At 41.5% G+C, this 15,111-nt stretch overlaps 1 protein-coding gene and 1 pseudogene across 1 annotated transcript in view; both read left to right on the top strand.

Moving 5' to 3' along the window:
• The first annotated feature begins 778 nt into the window (after window positions 1-778).
• LOC102824656 lies at window positions 779-9,077 on the top strand (annotated as a pseudogene).
• A 3,513-nt stretch (window positions 9,078-12,590) lies between these two features.
• LOC102824286 (ATP-dependent RNA helicase A-like) overlaps window positions 12,591-15,111 on the top strand; it is a 35,477-nt gene continuing 32,956 nt past the window's right edge. The window contains exons 1-2 of the mRNA XM_006872557.1: window positions 12,591-12,701; window positions 13,123-13,263. Coding sequence (XP_006872619.1) covers window positions 12,591-12,701; window positions 13,123-13,263 — 252 coding nt within the window. The remainder of the gene's footprint in view (window positions 12,702-13,122; window positions 13,264-15,111) is intronic.

Here is a 15,111-nt window from a genome sequence, read left to right as displayed (position 1 = left end):
CAAGTCCAGGGTCCAACTGTGGAACAGACCACCAATTGCTCATATGCAAATTCAGGGTGAAGCTGAAGAAAATTGAAACAAGTCCACAAGAGCCAAAATATGACCTTAACGTGTATTCACCTGAATTCAGAGATTATCATAAGGACAGATTTGATGTATTAAGACAATGACTGAAGACCGGAAAAGCTGTGGGATGACATTAAGAACATTATACAGGAAGAAAACACTCATTAAAAAGACAGGAAAGAAAGAAAAGACCAAAATGGATGCTAGAAAAAATTGAAACTTCATGCTTCATAAAATGGTCAGCAAAAAAAAAAGGAAAGACCCCAAGGACATGGATTTGCTCAGTGACAGCAGCAATGGGCACATGTGGCTCAGGGATAACTACTGCGGGGATGGTGCAGCACCTGGCAGTGTTTCAGTCTGTTGTTCACAGGGTTACTATGGGTGGCAACAGACTCCATGGCTGATAACAACGTCTTCGTGTTGTTTTTATCATTAAAAGCAACCTTTCCTTCTCTTTAAAACTTTTGTAGTCCGGTTCAATATTATCTGATATCATTATAATTGACCCCCTGCTTCAATTTTCTTCGAATTTTTTTCCGGAGGAGATTTTTATTTAATTAAGGAGATAGGATTTAATGTAAATGAACTGGATACCAGCTTAACCTGCTGGTATTTTACAAATGTTTAGCTCTTGGTAATAGTCCCTACACAGATTGGGCCTGGCTGGAGTTAGGGAGAAAAATAGAATTTCTTCTAAAAAAGAAATATTATGTGCGGGTTATACAGCCGGCCGACCGGAGGCGGAAATGGCTTCAAGGCCGAGCCTTGGGCCTCCGTGGCCACCCTCGCTGCCTGTGTCTGCCATTTCGCTCTCCTAGAGGTCGAGCAGCGGGCCTGGTGGCGTCAGCGACCTAGCTACGAAGGGCTCCATGGCCTCCGGGGCGGAGCCATCTCAGGCGGGTGTGACGACCGCTTTGTGAGGCGGAAGCCTTGCGCCCGGGAGCCGCGGAAGCCAAGGAGACGCAGCGGGGAGGTAGGAAGACCAGGTGTGCTAAGTGTTTCCACCTTTTTTTAGATTCAGATCTGCCAAGCTTTCAGGCATTATTATGATTTTTTTTCATTGCTTTATTGTGAATTATGTGATCGTTTACATGGGAAAACATTAGTTTTACATTTATCCTATCCTATAATCGTTTCATTGCCATGGTTACAATCTCCACTGCATCATCAGCCAACCACAGGGTATTACCACCCCACCCCTTGTCAGCACACAGCCCTTCCTCTCTGGGTCTAACGTCCCCAGCCACTCCATCTCTTCAAGTCATTCTCTCTGCCTCCATCTCTGGCATCACTCCTTCTCTGGGTAGGGTCCCGCTCTCCACTCTTCTCCCTTGATGGCCCCGGGGACCTCTGCTCCTAGACTGCAAAGTTGAACACACCCCTCCTTGCTACAAAATGTCTACCTTTACATTTCCTACCTTCACAATCAGTCCTGAAAACAATTATTCACTATTGTATCACAAGAGACCCATCAGCATTTCATTTCATCAGCCCGACTAGATAGATTGGATACTACTCAGTGGAGATTCTACCTTCCTCCAGGCCCCCTGGATCTAGATTCCTTCTTGAAAGCTTGCCTTTGTAGCCCCTCCACTTTGGGTAGCCAATGTCCAAATTGTCAGGCATTATTTTTGAAGATGTCAGAAAAATCCTTGAAATCAGACTGCAAATGGTGTGTGTATTTATCATGAACCAAATGGACTTCTCAAAGCAGTGTTTTCACTCAGCGCAGGCCAATCAATGGCTCTTGGGATAGTTATTCTCCTATTTGTTGATGTGATCTGGATGACTTCCTCTGAACTGATATTTGTTCTTAATCCAACAAACCATTCTTCAGCACCTAGGCAAAAACATCTATTATTCTATACCTCTTGGGCTGTGTTATTTGGAAGCCATGGAAACAGCAGTGTATAAGAGGACTTCAAGGAAAACATGCTGCTTTTCATCCTTGTTTGTTGTTTTCAGCCAGTGGGTTCCAACTCTTAGCAACCTTGTATAGCGTTTCCCAGAGCTGCTGTAGTTTCAAACTGCCGATCTTGCAGTTAGCTGTCTAGTGCTTATCCTACAGCCCCACACTAGGTCCTAGCTATCTATTTTTACAGGTGTTGACGGGTACTTTGCTGCTTGCACAATGGATGGTTGAACTATGAATAGTTCTCTGAACCTTTGTGTGTTCCTGTGAAGTTTCATAATCTTCCAAGTAAAAAACATGACAGCACAGATATTTGATACTGAAAAATTCCTTAAAAGTCTGCTGTAAGGTTCAGCAATATATGGAAATTAGCTCCCAAAAAGCCATGCCTGCATGTCGCTGTGAAAGAACAAGAGTTCATACTTAAAAAAAACTGGGGAAACTTTTTTTTCTTTCTGTGGTTTTTGGCAAATTTGTCATATCAAGAAGTACTTTCAGACACACAAGTTACTATAGTTAATATTCACAAATATTGTATAAGACCATTATTGTGAAAACTCAAGAAAAGGTTTTCATACTAAAAGAAAGTCTCTTTGATGGTTACCAGGTGTGAGAGGGAAAAGAGCAATTTACTGGCTAGAGGGTAGGCACATATTAGCTCAGCGATTTGTTGTTGTTTAGTAAAAGATTTACACCCTCGGAAACCCTGTACAGGGTCGCTATGGGTCGGAACCGACTCGACGGCACTTAACAACAACAACAGTGCAGTGGAGAGTTGGTTCCCATTCATAGTGACCTTGTTGCATTAGAGTTTCTAAGCAGCGGCTGGTGAGTTTGAACCACCAATCTTGTGGTTCAAACCGTCCTTATGGTCCAGTTCTTTATGCTACAGCACTATGCCAGGACTCAATGATGGGTAGGGCAATATATAAGAAGAGGGAAGTTGGCAGGAGAATGTTGAAGATAGTTGGACCATGGGAAAGTATGCATGGTCTCAAGGGGACAAAGGTAAATAGTGATATGTACACAACCTTGGAACAACAGTGTTCTGTGTGTAAGATACATGGACAGACACAGGCAGAATGGATATGGAAGGAAGAGTGGGATATATGTATATTTATATATTCCACAAATATGTAAGAGATAAGAAGGTGGGTGGAATGTAATTAGGAACTTCAGGGAGGAAGCAGGATAACTGTTGTTAGATGAAGGGATTGTAATCATTCAGATGAAACAAAGTGATTTGTTGAATGTTAAACTAGTGATCTTGTTTATAAACCTTGACTCAATTCACAGTGAAAAGTTTCAAAAAAATTGCATGAATAAAAGAGCATTGAAAAACAAAATAGACCAACCTTACAAAAAATAATAAAGGGAGTTCTTTGGACAGAGACTCAACAACAGTAGACTGACTACAAGCTGAGATTCTAACATAGATGACACTATCATTTAAATACAGAAGGATCTAAAGTAAAACAAACCTACAAGACTGAAAACAGGGAACCAGCATATCAGTTGGCAACAAGAACAAAAAACCACACACACAAAAGAAGGAATAGTGTAGCTACAGAACTTCCAAATGAAGAGTAAGGCATGTTGATTTCCAGAAACAAATAATAAATAAAAATAAACCTAGTGGTGGTTACATGCGGTGGAGTCGGTTCCTACTCAGAGACCCTGTGCAGGGTTTCCAAGCTATAAATCTTTACAGGAGCAGAAAGCCTCTTCTTTCTCCCGTGGAATAGTTGATAGTTTCAAACTGCTGACCCTGAGGTTAGCAGCCCGATTCGTAACCACTGCGCTACTAGAGCTCCTTAAAAATCAGCCTTAACCCTAAAAGTAGGCCAAGTCCTACTCCTAGCCCAACCCCAACCCCTAAGAGCAACCCTAGTCCTAACCACAACCCTAACATTACCTGATCCCCTAGGCATAACCTAGATGTAACCATAGTCTTAACTCTAACCCTAACTCCTCACTCCTACCCTTTCCCCCCGAAAATGGGCAAAAGATTGGAATAAAGATTTTTAAATCTCAAAAAAACTTTAACAACACCTCTTAGTCAGTGTTATCCTTAAGATTCAAGTCCCAGGACCTAACTGATACAGAGAATTGGGTTCTATGTGGCCTAAAATGGTAAGTAGGATAAAATGGTTGTATGAGTTAGGGTTGCCTCATGGTTATGAGTGTGGCTTCACATTCAGCCTGTGTGAATTCAAGTCCCAGTTCCACCACTTACCAGGTTATAGGTTAAGGTATACCTAAATTGAAGCTATTTAATGATCCAGAATTAACTGAATGGATTATTAATGAAGATTTTGAGTGAGTTCCTTCAGCTTACTCTGTGTATAGTTGAAAGCATGGTACACGGAACAGTCCCCACAGTGCTAACATTATTCACTTTTCTAATTTTAGTCAATCTAGTGGGTTTTGGTGGTGTAAAGTGCTGTGGAGTTCGTTCCCACTCATAGTGGTTATGAGTCTGGCTGCTAACCTCAAGTCAGCAGTTTGAAAGTACCAGCGGTTTCACGGGAGAAAAATGAGGCCTTCTGTTCCCATAAAGATTTACAGCCTCGGAAACCCTGTACAGGGTCGCTATGAGTTGGAACCGACTCCATAGCACATGACAACAAGAGTCAGAACTGACTACATGGCACACCACCACCATCACCACCATAGTGACCTTGTATTGGGTTTCCAAGGAATGGCTGGTGAGTTTGAACCACAGATGTCATTAGCAGTGCCACACCAAGATTCTTTGTGCCTGAAATCCTGTATGCTAATCACACCTCCACCCTAAGACAAGAGGACTCTGTTTAGGAGAGTTCATGCTAATTTGATGCTTAGCCAGCATTTCTTCAAGATGATTTCCACCACAAAGGCCTCTGGTGGTTGTTGTTATGTGCCATTGACTTGTTTCAGTCTCCTACTGACCCTGGTAGAGTCTCTAGTAGGAGCAGACAAAACTGGAATGTTGCACATGTGTAACTCCAGTTCAGAGTTCTGGTGTGGCACTGCGGGATAATGCTCTGGACTGCAAGGTCGGTTTGAACTACAAGGTTGGTGGTTCAAATTCACCAGCCTCTTCTTGGAAACCCTATACAGGGTCTCTATGAGTCAGAACCAACTCAATGGTACTTAACAACTAGAGTTCAGCTCCTAAAAAGGGCTGATGTTCTCTTCTGCCCCCAAGGAAAGGTCATCCTTCTTCAAGTTAGCCTGTAAAACATCTTATAAGGAAATATCAAAATCTTTTGGTGGTCTGCTTATAGTAAACAGACTGTAAAATGGGCAAGGTCTCTGGGAGTCTTGGAGAGGTTAAGTAGCAGATGTTGGCAGGGGTTGGGCCATGAAGGTCTCATCTGGGCCCATCATAGCTGCTCAGGGATTTCTTTTGGGGGCTGTGGGGCTACATTTCTTAGAAAACATCCATTGCTGAGAATTCACTCAGTGTTTACTGTTGTTGTTGACAGGTGCCGTAAGTGGCTCCGACTCAGAGACTCTATGCACAACAGAAGGAAACACTGCCAGGTCCTGTGCCAACCTCACAATCATTGTTAAGCTTGAAACCATTGCTGTTACCACTGTGCCAATCTATGTCATTGGGGGTCTCCCTCTTTTTTGCTGACCGTCCACTTTACCAGTCATGAAGCCCTTCACCAGGGAATGGTCCCCTCCTGATAAAAAGCATGAGAGATGATGTCTGGCCATCTTTGTTTCTAAGAGGCATTCTGGTTGTACTTCTTCAAACACTGAGTGCCTACTTTGTATGTTCCAGGCACTAGGCTAGGTGTTAGGGATAGTCTTTGCTTTCCTAGTACTCTTTCCAAAAGGCTCCTTGCCTTAGTTGTTTTAATTGCATTTCTCATTACTGATGTTTATTGAGTATCTTAAATATGCTTGGTGACTATTTGGTTTTCCTCTTCTGAAAATTGCTTGTTTATGCACCAGGTGGTCCCGGTCTGTCTGGTCGGCCTCCACTCATTGCCTCAAGTGTGGTTTGGCACTCAGGAACTAGGACCAGGGGTCAAATTGTTTACTGTAAGGGGATTCCACATCCTGCATCTACCAAATTTAGGAATAAAGTCAATTAGTTTCTAAGTTATTTTTAGTAAAAAAGTTAAATGGTACCTTTTTGAGACAGACTTTTCATTATTTGACCAGTAGCCTCAATTCCAAATTCTTAGTCAGCAAGAACATTACTTATTTTCTTTTTAAACTTAAAAGTAAACCAACCAACAAAAAAACTTCATTCTGTTTGCTAACCTCTGAAAATACATCTAGTTGTTGTTGTTGTTAAGTGCCCTGGAGTCTGTTCCGACTCATAGTGATCCTGCACAGGGTTTCCGAGGCTGCAAATCTTTTTGGGACCAGAAAGCCTTATCTTTCTCCCGCGGAACAGCTGGTAGTATTTAAATCTAGCCACTCTCCCTTTTCAGGGTCGTTTGGGTCAGAACCGACTCAATGGCACTTGACAACAACAACAACAACTCTCCCTTACTTCTGGAGCAGTCACATATTTTGAGGTTTCATCTACAAATATTAAAAGCTTAGAAGATGCTAGTTGCCAGGGCAACCTACAAAGGTATCTCAGGTTACAGGATTCAAGCCCCTGGGGATTCTGTCTCAAGTGCAAAGCATAAATAAAGACCCAACTCAAAAACAAAATTCTCCATAATTCCTGAAAGGTAAAGCTCCATCTCTGAAAAGTTTACTTACATTCCATGAAATATGTTGGTTATATATGTTCATTACGTACTGCAAAACACTTGCAATCCAGCTATTCTTGTTGAGTCTCACTTTTCAAGATGAACAATAACTATCAAACCCTGCAGGTTTAAGTACTTTGAAAAGAGCAAACATAGGAATACAGTAAAATGTTGAGTAAATACTAAATTATGTTGTTCTGATTGTAAGTACCAGAGTTCTAAAGAAGGGGTTGTTCACTATAGACCACAAGGGTTAAGAAAAAGTGTAACGGAAGAGGTGAAAAATAAGGAAGATTAGTGTGGCGTTTAAGGTAAGTACTGGACTGCTAACAGCAAGGTTGGTGGTTCAAACCCACCAACCACTCCTTGGAAACCCTAGGGTCTCTATGAGTTGGAACTGATTCAATGGCATTTAACAATATCTGTATAGGGTTTCCAAGGAGCATCTGGTGAGTTTGAATTGCTGACCTTGTAGTTGAAACCAATCTTGAGGTCCAGCAGTTTCTCCTACAGTGTTACACCAGGACTCCATAGAGACTCCTTATTGTCTTAAACAAATACAAGACCAAGACAAACATAGATCACTTGGGAGAGGGAAGTCATAGACACCATGATGAGTTTTCTTTATTCATGTGTTGACCTTTTATAGGGCACAGAGAACAAAATAATTTTTTACAACCTTGACTGGTCACATGCAGGACCTAGGGAAAACAGGGAGGTGGCTATTGTAGAGTTTACAGTCTCTGAGGGCCTTGACATCAAAACCAGGCAATCTTTGAGATGTGTATAGATTGTTCCTTTGAAGGAAGTGGCCAAGAACTCCCTTTCAAACGTTGTTTCTCTCTCTGGCAGTTCAGCCATCAAGAGGTGCTTGAGGTACTCAAGAAAAAATGGCATCTGAACACTTAAACCTAAGCACAAGACGGAATAGGTTTGAACTGCAAGGTTGGCAGTTCCAACTCACTACTCACTCCTTAGAAACTATAGGGGGTCGCTATGAGTCGGAACAGATTGGATGGCACTAAAAACAGACTGGAGTTCTAGTGGTGTAGTGTATTGGGCTGCTAAACACAAGGCCAGCAGTTAGAGTCCACCACCTTTCAGAGCCTGTGAGATTTACAGCCTGGGAAAGCGTATACAGGTAGCGTAGTGGTTACGAATCGGGCTGCGAACCTTAAGGTCAGCAGTTCGAAACTACCAGCCGCTCCGCGGGAGAAAGATGAGGCTTTCTACTCCCGTAAAGATTTACACCCTTGGAAACCCTGTACAGGGTCGCTATGGGTCGGAATCGACTCAACGGCACTTCACAATCAAATAAAAAATCATAGCTCCTTGGCGCACAATAACAACAAATGGATCAGAACCAACGCAAAGACAACAACAACGGGTCGAAACTGACTCCATGTTACACAACTACTATCACCACCACCAGGATGGAGTTATTCACAAGCAAAAAGCCTTAAGTTTTATGCTCTACAGCAGGATATAAATTATTCCAAACACTGTGAAGACAAAAAGGTATTCAGTTTAAGAAGCATAGGCTTTCTGGTTTTATTCAATAGTTTGGGTTGCTGTCTTCACTGAGCTTATTTCCTTTTCAGATGTTAACGTTTAGAGAATCTGAATAACTAACAATAACTTTCCTTATAATTTACTGATGAGTCCATACCGATTCCCTGGCACTTAACCACCAACCACCATTATGTGCCAGGTACGGAATTGGGCCTTTCTTCTGACTTAATCATCACAACAACCCTATGAAATTAGCACTAAGTGAAAAGCTTTGAAAAGATCAGTTTAAGAAGGGAGCCTCTTCTCAACATATTCCTAAGACACAAACTGAAAAACATTTTGCTGCAACAAAATGCTCAACTCTTTTGCACCCTATACTATCCAAACGCCGGCAGCGCCTTAAAGGAAGAAGCTGCATAAGGCCGCCGCAGGCCATGCGCAGACTATCTCCCGGGCGACAACGTGCATGCGCAGTCAGGTTGCAGCAGGCCCGCCCCCACGTTTGAGGCGTCCCCTCCCCCCCAGGATCACCTTCTGCGCATGCGTAAGTACAATAACCACGCCCCTCCTCGCCGGGGAAGGAGCCATTTCGCGGTCGCCTCCATGCTAGTTGAGGTGCGTTTTCCTGGCGTGTCTGTGGAAGGCCTGAGATTCGGGCAGTCGTGAGAGGGCTGTGCTCTCGGGCACCAGAAAGTGTAGACCGGCAAGGTAAGGATTCTCTTCTTGCCCTTCCTAGTCTGTGGTGTGCGTGGTGTGAGGCCCTGCGGCACTGCAGCCAGCCTTTGTTGCGTAGCGCGGGCGGCGGCAGTCGCGGGTGGGGGCAGGGACGAACGGCCCTACGAGCTCCAGGATTGCGGATTGTGTGCGCGGCTCGCTGAAGTGCGCTTGCGCCGCCCGGGGCCGCCTTGTGGCCCCTAGTTTTCCGCCCAGCTCTCCCTCCATTCTCCAAAGCGCAAAACCCCCACTTCCTCCTCGTGCCTTCGCAGGTCGGTGGTGGCGCTATTGGCGCGAAGTGAAAGCGAGGTGCTTTGTCTTAAGTTGTTAGCCCGCGGAGACGCCATTGCAGCGCCTCGCGCCATTCATTGAGGCCCCCAATAACTCCCATACAGGCCCTCGTATGAAGCAATAAGCAAGTTAGACACAGTCCTTGTCCTTCCTTCGAGAGATTACGGTCAAACAATTGAGAAATAAAAAAAATATTTGCAGGATTTTGTTTTTTTTAAAAAGGGGGAGGTGTAGCGTTCAAAGGCCCGAGAGCTTCTTGAGAGAACGAGAAAAGGCATCTCTGAGGGGGAGGTCGGCATTTTAGGTTCTCGCTCCCGGCCGACAATGCGTCATGAGGATGCGGAGAAAAAGGCGAGCCGCAGGGCTTGAAGGGATTACTTAGCGTTTAAATCCGGAGGTGGGAAAAGAACTGCAAGGCCTTGTGACTGGAGTGTGGCGAGCATGGGGAAGAAGAGATTTAGGTAGCAACAGCGGAAACGGGAAACCATTTAGACCATTATTACTGCTGGGCTCCGCGTAGTCTGTTGTGAAGGAGACATTTTGGATGCTGAACTGCCGAGTGGTGGCGGGTAGACTAGGAGTCAGACTACCAGCCTGGCGTGGAATTCTGGCCTCTAATAAGGAATTCTGTCCGCTGAGACAAGTTAGTCGATGTTTAAGTGCTCTCATTTGTGCAGGAGAGAGACTACTGGTCTGTAGAGTTGTAAGGATGAAGTAAATGCCCTAGGAGGATGCACAGGCAGAAGGACTGTACAAAGTCCTACTGCTACGGGGAGGATCTTGAGAAAGTGGATGACTCCCGACTCCCACATTGTTAATGAGTACATGGATACTGATGCTCTTTGGAAATGGGAAGGGAAAACAGCTTGGGGAGAAATTTTGAAACATTTTTCTTGACGTTGCCAAGTAGACAATCGAATGGGTAATGCAGTTGAATAAACCATGATTTTGCAGTGTAAAGAGAAAGGACTGAGCATTCAGTAAACGTTTGATCATCATTAGCTTATAGTTAGTTGGTATAGAATATTTGGGGTTTGAGAAAAGAATTTGACTGTATTTTATGTTACCTAGTACTACTATGGTGGTGGTGGTTGTGTGCCATCCAATCGGTTCCGACTCATAGTGACCCTGCATAGGGTTTCCGAGGCCATAAATCTTTAGGGAAGTAGAAAGCCTCATCTTTTGCCCGCGGAGTGGCTGATCGATTCGAACTGCTGATCTTTGTGTTACTCACTAGGCTAACAGGGCTCAAGCGTGTCTACAATTGTGAGGTCCAGGACCGGGCAGCGATTCGTTCTGTTGTACATACGGTCGCTCTGAGTCGATACCGACTCGATGGCACGTAACAACAGGGCTCCTTACCCAGTACTGTAGGGGCTTGGGTTTTTTGTTTTTTGTTTTTTTTTTGTAATGTGCAGCTGAACTTTTTTTTTTTTTCAGCTTTCCACAGCTTTTCTTTGACTAGGGTAACCATTCATGAAACGATTGACCTTTTTTATTTTCTCTGTGGCATTGTAGGATAAGCATGAACTGCTAACAGCAAGGGCGGGGTTCAAACCCAGCAGATGGTACTAATTAATTAGTAAATAGTTATAATTTACAGCCCTAGTTCACTGTAGCTTCCTTAGTACTGAGTCCTATAAGTTAAGTCTTATTTTTTGGTTACTTTATTAATGGACAACATAATCCAAGCAGTTTTACATGAATTCTCTTAAGATGTGTTAGCACAAGAAACATATTTTCTTGTAATCGTTGTTGTTAGGTGCCATTTGAGTCTGTGCCGACCCATAGCAACCTTATGCACAGCAGAAGGAAACACTGCCAGATATATACTTAATAATTTTAGATTTAGACTCCTTTGTCTATTGGCTTCAATAATCCTCTGGGGGAGGGCCATTAATTAAGTATGATGCTTGTTAAAGTATCTTGCTTCAGGATGTTAACTGCTTTCAAGTTGGTTTTTACTCCTATGGATGACCTGGTGACTAGCAGTCCAGTGCTTATCCTCCAGCGCCCCCACTAGGATAAACTTCAAAAAAATTTGCCTCTAGTTTTTTTTTTTTTTGCCCCTAAAGTCTTAACGAGTTAGTAATACCAAGGTTTAAAGGAGTCCTGGAGTCCTTGATGTGGCACTATGGGTTAATGCACAAGGTCGAAGGTTTAAGGTTTTAAGCTCACCTGCTTGGAAACTCTAAATGTGGTCCCTATGAGTAGACTCATAGCACTTAACAAAGGATAAAGCACTGGGCCACAAGGTCAGTTTAAGATCAAAGGTTCAGACTCATCTGGCTGCTCCTTGGAAACCCACCTTATACAGTGGCACCAAGTCAGAATTGACTCTAGCACTTAACAAAATAATAGCAAGTATTCAAGGGGAAATTACAAGATTCATCTCTTCTCCAGTGTCCTTACATTACGTGCACTTTTGGAAAAGTAGGAAAACCTATAAAGTAGGGGAACAAAAGAGTCCTTCAGTTAGCTCTTCTAATGCTGTAGTAATTATTTTAACTGTGTTTGGAGCTCTGATAGCATAGTGGTGAAGAATCGGGCTGTGAATTTTAAGGTAAGCAGTTAGAAACTTCCAGCCGCTCTGCCGGAGAAAGATGAAGCTTTCTGCTCCGGTAAAGATTTACCGCCTCGAAAACCATGTACAGGGTTGCTATGGGTTGGAAACGACTAGACAGCACTTAACAACAACAATCATTAGAGTGATAACTGACCAATTTGTTTTGGCCCCCCCCCGCCCCAAATAATATAGTGTTTTGAGTTTGAATTTAGGACTTCACAAATGCGTGACTTGGGAAAGTTGGTAGACTTTGAAGTCCTGCTTCCTTTCTCTGTTTAAAAGCAATTGTGATGATGTGGGCTAATGTGTCAGACTGCAAAGTCCTTTGAACTGCAAGGTCTGTGGTTCAAGCTCACCAGCTGCTCCTCAGAAACTATATACAGCTTCGCTATGGGTCGCAATTGACTGACAGCACTTAACGACAACCACCGCATGTAATATCTCCTGTATCTACTTTTGTTATGGAGCTTGATGGTTTAAACAACAATGCTGCTTGTAAAAAATAGGACATTACAAAAGTATATTAAAGATGCAAATCATTCAGTCACCCAAAGAAAGGCAGACATTTTGTAAAATGTTTTCAGACTTGATTTAGGAATACATGCATTTTATGTAGTTAAAATTATACTGTTTTACGCTGTTTCTTGTAAAATGTCAAAAACTTTTCAGTAAAGTCATTAAAAGTTCCTCAAAGGCGGTTTTAATAGTTGGATGATACAATATTCTGTATTTGAACTAGTTACTTGTAATTTTTAGTTTCTGCTGTTATAAATAATGTCTGTTTTTGTGTTTTGTTTTAAAGGTCTGAAGAACTTGAATCATGGGTGACGTTAAAAATTTTCTGTATGCCTGGTGTGGCAAAAGGAAGATAGCCCCAGCCTATGAAATCAGAGCAGTGGGGAACAAAAACAGGCAGAAATTTATGTGTGAGGTACTAAAGACTGCAGTTTACATTTATGTGACTTACTAGGCTCATGTGGGGTTAAAAGAATGTTTTCTGTTTGGAAATGTTACAGGTTAGGGAAGAATAGCTTTATTATGAATTGTTCCCTATTCTATCCTTATTATTCAATCTGATAAGTAAATCATTCTAATTATAGCCCCATTTCTCCTTAGCTCCCTTAGTACTTGGTCTATGTAATTTGAGTTGGTTACTTAATAGACAACATAGTTCAGCCTTTCTTACATGAATGAATTCTCTTGATATTATTAGTATAGACTCCACCAGTTAACTATTGACTAACTTTTGATAGGCTCCTCCCCCTTTAATAGACTACAGAATTAGGGATTTAAAAATTCAAGAACTATGTAGGTCATAAATCTTAATTTTAATTCTTCCCCCCCCCCAAAAGGTTCGGGTTGAAGGATTTAATTACACTGGCATGGGCAATTCCACCAATAAAAAAGATGCACAGAGCAATGCTGCCAGAGACTTCGTTAACTATTTGGTTCGAGTAAATGAAGTAAAGAGTGAAGAAGTCCCAGCTGTTGGGGTAAGTACTTCCTCAAAGCTTGCAAGTTGTCTGTTTTAAGGTTAGGTTAACCCCATACGTAGTGGAGACCCAGATCAACTTGTTTTCTCAGAGTACTGAAATAAGTTTCTGAAGATGTAGAATCATTCCTATTGTGTTTTTATAATTTTATTTCACTCAGTTGTATACCAGATTTTGCAGAATCTTTAGTGTGTGCTCCATGGATCCTTAAAGATAAAATTAAACTTAAGAGTAAAAACCAATAATAATTTAGACACAATTTTTGCTTTCCTTGGCACTTAACAGTAAGTATTTCATTCAGTGAACTAAAATGGATTTTGATACCAGGATAGGCTTAATTATATAAAGTATAAATCAACAAAGATCTATTTCTGTGTTTAAGAAATAACCTTTATTTTCATACAAGATTGTTGTCATAGAAAGATTGATGTTGTAATTTAGATCCCATAGATAGTTTTAAATTCTAAATTGCATTTTACAAATAAATTCCTTTGGTTTGCTCATCTATAAAATGGACTGGACAAGATGAACTTCTAAGATTTTTTTCTGGCTTTGAGAAGAGTGTTGCAAATAATCTTTAAAAATATTTGAAGCTTAAAAGTTTTCATTTAACTTTCCTTAAGGGATATTTTCACAGGATACTGAATTAGGGGCTTTTGGGATTTTACCTTTTTAAAAAAATAGTTTAAAGTTATTGTTCTGTTGTTTCGTTCCCATTGTTTCTAATGAACGTCCGCGATATTTGAATTACGGTTCCCCTCATGCACGTTTTCTCAGGTTACCATTAAGATTTTTTAAATTCCATCTTTGATTTTCAGCAATTTGACTACAGTGTGACTGGGAATGGTTTCTCTTTATCTTGCTTTGCGTTTTCTGAGATTCTTGAATACATTAAATAATTTTAAAACAATAACCAAAACTTTAGTAAATTTGGTAATTCTTTAATTATTTTTCTTTTCCCTTCTGAAACTCACATTACAATGTACCGGTATGTTTTTCTGTTAGAACCCCACAGGTCCCTGAGGTTTTCTTTATTTACATTTCTTTCCTGTGCTTTCAATTTAATAATTTCTGTAAATTTAAGGAGCTAATCAAAAGGTTGTGGTTCTAATCCATCCAACCACACTGGGGAAAAACCTGTTGACCTGCTCCTATAAAAATTACAGCCTAGGTGGGACAACTCTACCCTGTCATGGAGTCTATAAATCAAAATCAATTTGGCAATTTGACATTACTCTTCAAGTTCACTGACTCTTTTCTGTTTATTATATTATACTGAGTGGCAAATTTTTATTTCAGATACTTCGTTTTTCAAATTCCCAGCTAACCCCCCACCGCCAATTATTTAGAGAATATTACTTTCCCATGTAGTTAAGACCTAACATATTTAATGCATTGTGTTAATGGGGGGAAAATTAAAATTTAAGTTAATTTCTGTGCAATGCCAGCTCAACATGGTCCAACTGCAATACTTGTTCCATAGTTGACAAAACAGCTAGTTACCAGAAATTCAGATTATTTGTGTGTGTGTATGCTCTCATAAGAAGACCAGTCACAGTGTTACAATGCATCAACAGCAGCAACTTTTCCAGGTTTTGCAGCCATCTGAACTTAATTATAGAGACATTTGGCACATTTCATTAAAAAAAAAAACAAAAAAAAAAACACAAGTATAAACCAAACCTCAGAAAACCACAAACTTCTGTTACTGTTGTGGTTTCTAAGAAGCGACTGATGACATTGTGGCCCAGTTCTTCATTCCACAGTACCATACTGGGACTCCATACCTGGCACCATTGCTTCTTTTTTTTAAATCAGCTCATTCAGAAAGAAAACCCAGGTTACTCT

The sequence above is a fragment of the Chrysochloris asiatica genome, unplaced genomic scaffold, assembly GCF_000296735.1.
Source record: "Chrysochloris asiatica unplaced genomic scaffold, ChrAsi1.0 scaffold00203, whole genome shotgun sequence".
Taxonomy (NCBI): Eukaryota; Metazoa; Chordata; class Mammalia; order Afrosoricida; family Chrysochloridae; genus Chrysochloris; species Chrysochloris asiatica.
The sequence above is the reverse complement of the archived record's forward strand: the minus strand, read 5'-3'. Positions and strand labels throughout refer to the sequence as shown.